Genomic DNA, 12,940 nt, shown 5'->3' with positions numbered 1-12,940 from the left:
AAAAACTGCTAGAGAACAAATGAAGGCTAATGTTTACTGCTTGGTTCATAGTACATTGGAGAGAAAACTCAAGAATGTTTAAGTGCTACACTCTATAAAATCTGTAGGAAAGTGATCTTCCAGACTCCTGGAACATGATTTACATAGGAACAAAATTGGTGTACAAATCTGGACACAACATTCCAGACATTTTACTGGAAAAACCTTGGAAAGAGAGGCTTTAGTAAGTGCACATGTACTACATGTGAATTGTTGAGACTTCACATATGTGTAATTATACTGTAAATAAGTTCCTAAGGGCAGAAGTTAGAAAAGAGAACAAGAGCACCGATTTGTATTCATAATGACATCTATATGCTGGAAAAGCTAGGAATCTTGTGATTACAGAACCTGAGGAACACACTGTTGCCAACAGACTTTAAGAGACTGAACTTTAAATATGTAAATGAAGTGTCTCTTAAATTTTTTTTCTTTTCTTCCTTAACATGATCTTATTTATCACTTTTACATAAAAGGGACATTTTCGCGAGAATCAGATCAGACAAATTCACCCTGGAACTCTGGCTAAAGTAGTCTCAAAATTAATAATAACCGCTATGAGAGTTTGTGCCTCTAGTAGATTCAAAAAAGGAAAAACAACCCCTTCAAAAAGACGGTAAGTGCCTGCCTAGAGTATAACACATATTCTGTATGATTTTAGTATACACTAGAATAATTTGTCTGTAAGAACTGAGTTAATGAAGTGCTATTCCAAAATGAATTTATTAAGAATAAGCATCATCAAATCTTGAAGAGAATTGAATGCCACATCTGGACTTTAGCATGGCTTTTATATAGCCCCTCATAGTAATTTCACTAACAAGCTGAAGAGTGTTAATCCAGTGTAATCTAGATAAAAATATGTTGATTTTTGTAAACTGTACTGTGAAGCTTTGTTCACACAAATTCAATTTTGCTTAGTAAAAATGGATGACATAAGCACACGTGAACAAGTGGAGTTTTCCAGAGCAGTCATAAGAATAGTAGTTTCAAGTATTTGTCATTAATACCTTCTCATGTAACAGAATTAGAGACTATTTTATTAATCTAAAGATCATTACTACGTTTTGGTTTTAAGTCTTTGAGAGATCAACCCCTGCTTTTAAAAATAGAATCAAAAGTTTTCTTGACGAATTTGAATAACGTTCTGAAACAAACCAAATTCAGCGACAAGAAACACAAACTTACTTATCTGTAAATTACAAAAACGTAAGAGGAAGATTGACAAGCTCTACAGAAAAACTGCAGAATGTTTAAAACAACTCGAAAYATAAACCTAAGTTATCAGCAAAGAGCAGCTATACTCTCACCTGCAGTATCACACTAAGTAGCCTCTAGTACTTTCCTGACTACTCATCCTTCTAAGTCTTCAAATAGGGAAGTATCTATGACTTAGGATGGTAGAATTTCAAGACATATGTAGATCAATTAGCAGTCAGTTCAAAACATCAAAGACAACTAGAAGCTCAGAAATTATTAATTATGTAAAGGTAATAGAAAGAAACTGTGCTGTTCAGTTTGTAGATAAGATTAGCACAAAACACAGTAACATTCTTTGACATGCAAATCACTAGTATAAAAAAGAAGGAYGTGACCTGCTTTTCTTTGCCCACTGGAAAGAAGTCAAGAAGCATCATGACTAACTGCAACAAAAATGATTCAGGTTAAGCATAAAGAGCTTTCAAGCACTAAGAATTTGAATAACCRGTATGGCAAAACCAAGGAAACTCTGTTACTGACATTTTAAAAGTGGAAGCTATGGAGAACAATACTGCTTCAGATTAGCCAATATGAGAGTAAGTCCTCAAGTCCTTTCCTAAAATCCTAGGATATTCCTCTGGAAAGCTTCCCAAATTTTGCACAGCATATAAAGAAAACATTAYGTATTTTGACTAGCAGAAAACACTGACATTTGTTTTCAAAGAGCACAACTTAATTTAAACTTCAGACTTAAAGGGACTTAGAGGGACAGCATATGAGAAAGACAAAGAACATGGATTTGAGAAGTTTTAGGGACAGTGTATTCACTTTCCCATCCTTTTCCARTAGTTTTCAGGGGAAGAGTTCCCTCATTCTGCCCAAAGTTTCAAATGCCTCATGAAAAACTCATCTTCAGCTGTTCTACCTGAGAATGGCTGCATTCAGAAGTCACCTTGCATAAAAAATTAAGACTTGAAGGAAGAAAYAAGAATGAATGTTTATCTTAGCGCTGTCAGAAAAATAATCCCTGAACAAATTTCTTGTGCCTTTCTTTTGAAAGACAGAAAGGAAGATATTTTTTCTTCACAAGTATCCTTGTGAGCACTGAAGCCTGCACTACATATTTGAAAAGATTCCTAATTCTTCTTGTTATCCACTATATATTCAGACACCAAATGCAGTGGAATCTGTGTGGAGAAGTTCTGTGAAGCCCYATGAAAATAGAACGGACCTTTCCAAATTATTCAGAAAAAAATCAAATACCCATTAACAATTTCTGCAGGGAATACAACTTACTTGTGGAAAATCACATAATTTGTAAGAGTTGTTGCTAGTCCTTACAGATGTTTTCCTAAGTATTTAACAAACTGTATGGAAACAGGACTGTAAATGGTATGAACACACCTTTTCATAAGGCAATGGACTAAAAACATTGTGGAAGGCTTTCCTTTATACAAATTTTTAGAAGTTTTCTCAAGAAAAAATTAAGAATCAAAATAAGAGGTTCACTATCAGGAGGAAAGTCGAACAAATGGATAAAATACTCTGATGAGGAATCAATCTTCAGTAACAGAATCCAGAGGATACTTTTTACCAGATCAACAAAAGGAAAATACTCCATGATACTCCATACTCTGTTCACAGAATGAGTTTTCAAAAAGTCGATGTGGCAACAGATGATAGCATGAGAACATAGCCATTATGATATTTGTATAGTTAAAACAAAAAAAAAACAAAAAAAACCCCCAAAAAACACTAAAAACGTAAGATAAAGACCAGCCTAGCCCTTTAGGATTAAACTTCAACTGCTCTGAAACAGAAGTTTACTGAAGCAGAAATGAAGCAAAGACAGTGAAATTTTTCTCCACTGATTAAGCAAATAACCACCCAAAATACAAATACAAGCCCTGCCATCTCTCAAATGCTTGTCTGCATTACAAACAAAATTTCTCCCTTATTCAGATTCTGCCAAACAGTCAATTACATTAATTGTGAAGGTAATTCAAGACTGTGCAATCATGTTCTCCAAGTCTCCAGAAGTCCTGTAAYCTTCAGTAAATGGCTCAAGTCTCTATGTTATATTCAAAAGTAAGACATTATAACAACCTTCCTGAGATCTCTCTCTGATTATGACTGGTTATGCCTAGTGCCATTCTTTTTGTCCTTCCAGACAAATGATAAGCATTTTGCTAATTTWTTTATCAAGGATTGTGACCTGCCAACCAAACTTTTAGGGACCAGTAAGAGAGCAACAAAAAGTTCAGCAAGATATTCTTGTTGTATTCATCYCAACTTCCACCACAAATCGTAGGCCAAAACTTCCCTGTAGGGGATCGCATGTTCTTAAAAACACTGCAATTATTTACACCTCTTCCATACATTTCTAAAATACTAGATGCAGCATCAGGAACTGGTTCATAAATTTCTTAAAGACAGCAAAATGGTAGCACCATTAGCAGCAGTATTTCAATTGTGCAATTTATCAAAGGGAAAGGTAAAGCTAATATAGAGGTAAATAAATCAGAAAGCTCCTCCTGCATTTTCTCAGTCCCTCCAATGCTGAAATATTACAATCTAAACTATACAATCAGATTGTTTTCAGAAATAAGCTGTAAAGGTAYCCCTTCAAAACTGGGTTCTGAGACTGACAATTGAAACAGCAGCAACTTTAAGCAAAAATATAATTCAAATATTTTTCTGGCTGAGTGGTTATCATGAATATGAGTGGATTAACTTAGATCCACAACCTTGTTAAATCTATAAGCTTGACAARGAGTGAAAACCAACCACATTTACACAAGTCTTACAAAAAGTCCTTTAGCACAAGACCTCCTGAAATACTGAAGCTGCTGGCATCCTATACACATAATTTTCATTTGCTACCTGGACCATAKGATCATTCAGTTAAGAAGGGATCTCTAAAGATGTTTAGCTCATGCTCATGCTCAAAGCAGGGTGAAGCAAGGACACAGGATGTTAGACTTTATCCAACCTGATCCTGAAAACCTCCAAGGATAGAAAACTCACAGATTCTTATGAGGACACTTTTTCAGTGCTTGACTGTCCTGACAGTGAAAAAGTTTTTCCTCAGATCCAGTTAGAAACTCATATTTAAGTCCATTTTACTTCATCCTTCTTCCACAACAATGAAAAGACTAACTCAGATCTTCTTGGTAATCTCCTCATAGAAAGGCTGCCCTAAAGCCTACCCTCTGACAAATATGTCTCTTATCAAGGCTGCATAATACCTTCACCTGTTCTGTAATATCCCTCATCTTCTGTTCTCCACCTAAACAGATCACCCAGTAAGACTTATTTTTTGTTTCAGGTAGATAAGAGAATAAAACACTGTTTCATCTTTCAATTATTGCCCTGTAAATATATAATCACTGAGAAAGAAAATTAACAAGTATATGTCTAAACCCCGACCTTATCAAGTGGATTTTAGTATAAAGAATTATTTTGAGCAGATTTTTTTTTCTTTCCTCTCACCTGACAGACAGTTCACCTAATTTCTCCCCACAGCTAAGTTTTTCAGGCTTCATTTATGCAACATGTATTGAGCTCATTTATTTTGGTATTWTTAAAATTTCACAATTGTAATTAAGACAAGTCTTGCATGTTAAAACACTTTTGAGCTAGCTAAGGGTTCAATACTCGTAATGCTGCCTTGAAAACTTTTCTTATGTAAAGCAACTGAATTCTCACAAAAAATTTAATCCTCAGATTGTAAAGGATTTTAAATCCTTCTGTCCTCCATAAATTTGAGCTTTATTTTGAAGGATGATTAGTCAATTTTCAGACCATAGAAATTTCTTCTGGATCAGGGCTCAAAATAACTTTGTATCCAAAACATAATGACATAGTCTCTAGTACTATTTAGATACAGAAGTCAGGAGGAAAAACTAAATRACTCTTTAAACTTCCTGTTACTTAAAAGTGGGAAAAATAAATTGACATATATATATGACTGCTATACTACCTTTAAGGGTTCCATCACTTCCAGCTGGAGAGCAGACTGACTGTGGTGACCTCAAGGGAAAAGATGCAGCATTCCTTATTGAAGGATCACCATCCTAAAGTGAGAATAGAAAAAAAAAAAAGAACATTATGAACATAAGCACCTGTTAAAATAAAAACTGTAATTAGTACATTGACTAATAAAATGGATTGGACAAAAAAGCATACAAGAAATACAAGAAAAATATTTACTCTTGCTAAAATCTTTGCAATTTAGACTGTTATTAGACTACTACATAAGCAATACTCCAAGCAGACCTAAGAAGAATCTATAAACAAGCAGGCACCCAAAAATAAATCTTTGTACATGTTTTCTCCCTAGATGAGCACTTTTGATTTTACACTAAGATTCCATTTAGAACTTTTTATTCTAAAGCCCTCACAGCAAAGAGCTGAAGAGCAGATACATGACCTTATTCAACACCATCTGAAAGAAACTGAGTATAGAATGTAGATTTTTTTTAATTTCCCATTTTTTTCCTTAATCTACCCGTAAAAGATTACCTAGAATGCCATATTACTTTTACAAAAGTAACACTTTCAAACACGTTCACAACACATTCAACACAGTAACACTTTGTATCTATATCCTCAGCACACAAAAGTCAGGACTGAACAGAATCTTCAGCAGTCCCACTACAGCAGCTGGGCTAGTCTCCTGTAAAACACAGCTGGAGTGATTTTAGCTTGTAAGAGTTACAAAGGAAACAACTCGATGGCAATATGTAGCACTACCCCAATCTGCTCCGAAGCAATGAATAATTTCTGACAAACTTTTAAATAATATAATACTAATTGCAATGTAATTATGTGCATGTTCTATTTATAGCAATGTAAATGTGTATTTTTTATCCCCACACTATCCTTTTATAAAATATGAAACTCTTTCCATTCTGAGTTTTACATGGGTTTTTCCAATGCTTTTGTGAAGCCCTCTGCTGGTCATGACTACTTATTCACTCAATACCCTAACTTAATTTCCACTATAGAATGGTATCCCACTTCAACTACTGTTTCTTATACAGCATCTGTGGCAATGTTTGGGGAAAGAAAAAACTAACAAATACTGTATTTATGAAGAGAAAATGTCTATAATTATAAATAAATTGTAAAAATTCCATTCTTTGAAATGGTATAACCATACAAATGAAGGAAGTTTCCACAGAAGTTCTAAGATTATTTAATGTCTTCTAATCAAACTTGTTTCAGTAGCCAACTTTCTAATGTGGCCGTCGTCGAGGTATCTGGATACAGGCAATTTTTTCCACATAAACTTTCCTATCCTTTTTTAAAAAAATCTGAATTATCCATCTGATAAACACTTTTTAACCTTTTGACGAATATCAAGCTGATTAATAGAATGCCAAAAAGTTTAATTGTAATTATGCTTTTACATGTCTGCATGAAAAAAGCCAGCGTCCAATACTGAGTGAGAAAGCTGAATTGGTATTTCAAGAAGACAGAAGCCTACATGAATGGACAACTATACAGCCCCTCTGACGATGGCCAAACAGCCAATTTCCATGTGYGCAGCCACATACTGGGCCATCTACAGGCTGTGCCTTGTGAAGGTACAAATGGCACAGCTAGAGGCAAAGAAAGAGTTTGAAGTTTACAGACTTAAGGTGATTACCTCTCAAAGAACATATATCCRTAAGAAATCAGACTTCATCAATTTTACCATCGACAGGAACTTATCACACAGTTACATCAGATTTTTTTTTCTTTCTGCTCAAAGAACAATAAATCTAAAACTTACAGTGTGATGGTAAATATACTTATTTTTGCAAGAGTGCTTGCAAAAAGAGTTCCTGCCTTGCAAGAGAACTCTCACGGGCAAAGGAATTTAATATTCAGACAAACATAATAAAATGAATTGCATATTAAACATATATGATGTTATTTTAAGTGAAACGGAATTAATATCCTACTGAGCGACTCATTTATAGACTACAATGAAATTATGGAACTGATTCCTTTTCTTAAACGGACTTTTCTTCGACTTGTAATAAATCTCATAAAAACACCGAAAATAAGCTTAATAACTTCTTATCAGGTATGTCTTATTAGGAGAGGAGAGGTCCTTTAACCATGATTGTCAAAAACAAAGACAATTTTTACTAAATTAACTACACAACTAATGAGGTATATGACCTTTTGGATAGAGATGCCACTACTTCCACAGCTGACAAATTTTCAGAAATGTACATTTACACTTTCTTAGTTTGGAGCTTCACCAAATGATGAATTATCTACCACAAAATTGTCCTTAAATTGAGTCTATGTGTAATGAGCATTTAAGGGTATACTTGCAGATTCTGTATTTCAGAGACAGACAATGTTTTGTTAACTATTAACTTTTTAAAGGATTAAGATTCTAAAATGCATAATAATAATTAAAGTTCTTGAGTTTTATGATTCTTACATTTTTTATTCATAAAGATTTTCTCTAAAGTAGAAAAAGCATTATTATTATTATTCATACATAGAAGTAAAACTTTAATCCAAATTCTTCAAATTGTTTTCTGCATGATAGCTTCTAAAATCAGCTTTTAAGGAGTAATTACAAATAAAACACAAGTAACACATATGCACCTTTAAGAAAGTGCATCAAAGAATTAAACAGCAAGTTTACAACTTTTAGTACTTTTTATGTCTAGTATTTCTCCAATGAGACCAGCCAATGAGTATGTACTGTTTTCATAGCCTGTCCATTTTGAAATGAGTTTCACATCAAAATTTTCATGAACTGGGATGTGGTTGCATTTCTTGGATCACAAAATTAGGGATGAATATTTCAAAATACTTACTCATTAAAAATATGAAGTAAGTTATCCTAATATAAAATTTCTAAAAAAACCATGTTTTGACCATTAACTAAATTCAGTTAACTCTCTTAACAGAACCAAGATTCTCTTGATATGTTCATTCAACATATTTGGAGGAATATCTCAACATTTAAAGCCAAGAATACTTTTCTGCTTTAAAGATCTTGCAACACTGAAGCAAAGACACAAAAACATCTGATGACTGTATATTATGATCAAATCTTTCATTACAATACTCTCTTGTTTGAGATACAACTTCTAAGCAAATATTTTTAATATTTCAATAGGGTAATTGTTACATTTTAGAGAAAAGCAAGATGAATATTAAAACTGATAACTCTTTTGGAGTTCTACTGGAGTTCTATTGTATTAATCCTGATAGAGGATTCAGGGAGTCTAGTGTTAATAGCACACTTGTTGAATACAACACTTTTTTGCTTTCATAAGCTAGTTTAAACAGAAGCTAGTTTAAAAAGATGACAGTTGCTCACAGTTTTCATAAACTAAATAAAACATACAGTCACACAAAAAAGAAGCCTGTTTCCTGCTTTTTAAGAGGTTTAGATGAAAAAAGAAATTTAACTTAAGGGCTCTCTGTTTATGATCTAAACAGACTGTGTACCAAACTTTCAAAGAAAAATTTTGACAAGTCATCCACAGGATGAGATGCTTATGAAGAAAATTAATCAGTAATTTAAAAAAGAAAAAGGGGAGAAAGATGCTAGGCCTTTTTTCTTTAGGTTCAAGATTTCAGAAGGAATTTCTCCATAAGAAACAAATTCACTAAGGGGAAACATCCTCAAAAGCAACCAGGCCATAAAAGCACCTAAGAGATCAGTAGGAAAAAATTCTCCATGAACTCTTGCCTTTGACAACACTACTATATTATCCAATAGTTTAGTCAATTATATTAAATCAAATTGGTAGTAGCAGGGATCTCCAGAGAGATAAGTTAGCTACATACCTGCTTTGAACCTAGTACTGTTTGCATTAACACACTGCTACAGTATTTCTAGAGAAGATCTACCATAACTTCTAAATTAACTCACTATAAAATCATGTGAAGATTGTTTACTTTCACTAATTTCATCAGCATTAGTGTTAGAATCAGTTCCAAAGGAAAGAGAAAAAATTAAATTGCACAARCAGAAGCGGCATTGTTGGGTCTACACATTTTGAAATTGAAATATATCTTCATTGGTTTTATCCATCAACAACATCATAAAGTACTCCTAAACACTGGCTTTATCATAGTAAATATATGCATTATCATAATAAACTGTATTTTAGTAATAATAAAATAATTAATAAACTGTATTTAGTAACATACATCACTACTGAGCCTGTGYACCATCTGTAGGTAGTCTTCATTTGAGCCATGTCTAGAATTATCAGCATGATGATTAGCTGAATTTCCAGACAACTGACTTGAAACTTTATTTTCATGGAGATTCCTCATCCCAGCTGTGACAATGGGACTGGATACAGAAGCTGAAATACACAAAAAGTAAGTAACTATAGTGATACATTCACATAGTCATGAACTTGAAGAGTTTCAGAGAAAACACTGTAATAGTAGATATGAAACAGTTGGATGCAAGATGTCTGGAATCAGAACAAGACTCCAACTTGCCATAAATACATTGATTAAAAATTGTTTTTCTAAGATTTTTTAAAATATTTAAAATCCGAATTCTATGTACAAAAAACCAAATTTCTCTCCATAGCTATTCTAATTACAGTCAGTATCATCCTTACTGATTACAGAAAACTTTGTTTACTTCTATACAATTTGAATTCAGTACCTTAGTAACTTTCAAGGTATTCACGAGACATACAACATTGCATAGAGAACAGTTATACATATATTATAAGCACAATGTTAACCRTTAAGAAAAAAATATTTAAAAGAAACCAATACAATTCTACTTACCAATAAAGAAATGTCCTAGATACCTTAATATTGCTCAAAAGTTCAAGATTAAATAAGGCAAGAACATAGAAATACATTTGTTCTGAAGGTCATCTTTGCTAGTTACTGCATACATTGAGCATAATTCTAGCCAATTAGAAATATTCTGACACTAGAAAGGGCCAGTAAGGCTAAAGAACCAAGCCAGCAAAACTGACTTTTCATTGGCAGAAATTAGATTTTCCCTAGTAGATATAAGTGATGGTCACATCTAACAAATATAATTTTGGGGTTTTTCTGATTTTTTTTTTTTTTTTTGCCATCTGTACAGGACAACAGTGCAAACGGGTATGAATAAAGGAGAACTGCAACATTAATGTGTTTTACCTTTTCTTCTCTTTTATTTAATGTTTTAAACAATGTCGATAACACCACCCTTTACAGCCAGAAAATCAAAGCTTCAATACACCTGCTTCAAAGATTTGCATTAAGCATGTGATTTCTTCAAAGAAACTAGAAATCCACAATATGTGCACATGAAAGTAAAGCTGACATTAACTAAGAGAATAAAATAAACATCACAGACTTACCTTGCTGCATTTGAGGATGTGCTGTGTAACTTGGAGGATGTGAATACGGCATGTATCCTGCAGGGCTTTGAGGAGCATATGGACTAGGCACTGGACTGTTCTGTTGTGCCAAAAATCGGTTACCAGAGCTTGTCTGTGGTGGCACAAACCGGCTAAAAATACAATTGGAAAGAAATTTTTAGAAGTTGGAAAAGCAAATTTAGACTAATCTATTACCTCTTTTAGATATTATACCTTCAGAACATGACAATTTATGATAAAAAAGGCCAACACAATTAAAACTTCCTTCAAAAGCAGTATTTTAAGCTATTTATAGCTTCCTAACTGGAAATATTACTTAAGAGTCAGAACAGAATAAAAAGCATTCATAAGACCTCCACCTACAGAAAGGAAACAATAACACAAATATGCACTAAAATTAGATATGCAATTTCCAAAAATTAATCTCAGAAGTTTGAATGAAAGTGACAGCAAAAGTTTTACCCAACAATTTGGTCACTAGGATTAACAAGGAGCCATCTACTATTTCATTACTTTCCAGTAAGATTTCAAACARCTCCACCTAACAGAACTGCATTGCCATGATACAGCAAAGTGATAGACGGTTAGACAGGACCTGACTGAAGTCCATTGAATCCAACTTTCTCCTTCATTGGCTTTATCTTAGACTCGTTCTACAGTTAGGAAGCCATAAAAATAACACTGACTTGTGACAATAATAAATGCACATTATCATGTACAAAAGCTCTTACATGAGCTTTTCAAAATTTAAATAACCAAATAAATGCATCAGAAAATATATTACGGAGTTYCACAACCCTCAGTACTAAACAGGAACTCCATGAATGGTAAGCTTCCACAGAAAGAAACAGATAAGTACTTAACACAAGGATTTTACAAGGATTTTTAGAAAATTTTGTACTATTCATTGTAATCTTCACAACTCAAAAAACCTTTTTAGATGTCCCTTTTAGACATAAAAGTTAGAAAGTTACTGGTTATTGTGAAGATACAGAACACTTCATTTGCCAGTTTGAAGTGAAACCAGCAATCAGTTTAATGAAGATATCTAATCACTTAAGATGGGACCTGTTAAAGCCCATTGCCTGAGAATGATGGTGAATCTTTAGAATAAAGGGATTAGTTCACTGAGAGAAAGGTGTTTCTTTGCATATGAAGAAACTTACCCTGCTATCAGACAAGCACAAAATTTGTCATGACACTGATCATCTTCCACTCACACACTTGCAACAAGAATAGGCTGTCAGCGTAGAAAGAATTTGCAGTTCCCTCCCTTCCCACCACACTTAAAAGAGAGGATTACCTGGAAGGGCTATGTGAGATAGTGGTTTGTTGATAGTTGGAAGATGCAGGACTACCACGCATGGAATTCTGAGAAATATTAAACTGCGACATCATCATCCCTATTAAAAAAAAGTAGCATTACTTTACACACATTTCTTTTTCAATCAATGAAGTATCTCATTTCAGAATTTACTATGTGCATGAGTTTATAAACTTTAATGAGATCATAAAATTTACAGACATTAAGATGATCTACCCACAACTGTTAAAAAAATGTTAAAAATCATTGAATTAATGTATGATGTCCATTCTACATCATGACATAAAAAAGTGTTCTCTAAAGCTGTGTTAATTCAGTTATAAATATTAACAGTAGTTTCTTCACCTGTTTCTTAAAACTTCCTAAATCAAAACCTACCAGTAAAGACAAATGTTTTAATCTAGAATATTTATTCTGAAACCCCGTCTTGTGTATACAACACTCATTGTGTCAATAAGCAAAAGATTTGGCAGATTCAAAAATCAAAAGAATACAGAAAACTTATCTTCAGTTGCTGGAGCAAGTATAACAATCTGTTATCCTGGGCTGAGTGCTGCAAGATATTCTCACTGCTCAATAATGTTTAGTGGTCTCTTTCTACCCAGAGGCAAAAGCTTTCTATTCCACCTCCACCAAATTTAAAAGGAAACTGGATCAAAGAAGGTGCTGAAACATTTCAATTGCAAAGGAGAACCAGTACCCCAGCTGTGGCTCCCACAGCCAGCAGATACCCACGGTCACGCATTGGAAATTCAGGTGCTGAACCAGCTGGTGAGCCACAGGATGTTCTTAAAACCAACTAATTTAAGAGCCATTTAGACAATGCCCTTAATTTGGCTGAACTTGCTCTCAGCCCTGAAGTTGTCAGGCAGCTGGGTTAGATGATAATGTTAGGTCCCTTCCAACCACAATATTCTATTCTATTCTATTCTATTCTATTCTATTCTATTCTATTCTATTCTATTCTATTCTATTCTATTCTATTCTATTCTATTCTATTCTATTC

The 12,940-nt window shown here is 33.6% G+C and overlaps 1 protein-coding gene across 7 annotated transcripts in view; it reads right to left on the bottom strand.

Annotated features, from left to right (window-relative positions):
• The window catches only part of NIPBL (NIPBL cohesin loading factor), a 154,326-nt gene that overhangs the window by 76,357 nt on the left and 65,029 nt on the right, over positions 1 to 12,940 (bottom strand). For all 7 annotated transcript variants that reach the window (XM_057364678.1, XM_057364677.1, XM_057364682.1 and 4 more), the window contains 4 exons: positions 11,914 to 12,013; positions 10,590 to 10,741; positions 9,418 to 9,578; positions 5,222 to 5,315 (listed from right to left, as the gene is read on the bottom strand). In XM_057364678.1, coding sequence (XP_057220661.1) covers positions 5,222 to 5,315; positions 9,418 to 9,578; positions 10,590 to 10,741; positions 11,914 to 12,013 — 507 coding nt within the window. The remainder of the gene's footprint in view (positions 1 to 5,221; positions 5,316 to 9,417; positions 9,579 to 10,589; positions 10,742 to 11,913; positions 12,014 to 12,940) is intronic.

Source organism: Malurus melanocephalus, unplaced genomic scaffold (genome assembly GCF_030028575.1).
Source record: "Malurus melanocephalus ecotype Western Australia unplaced genomic scaffold, MMel_1.1 scaffold_41, whole genome shotgun sequence".
Taxonomy (NCBI): domain Eukaryota; kingdom Metazoa; phylum Chordata; class Aves; order Passeriformes; family Maluridae; genus Malurus; species Malurus melanocephalus.
This window is presented reverse-complemented; position numbering and strand designations above follow the sequence as displayed.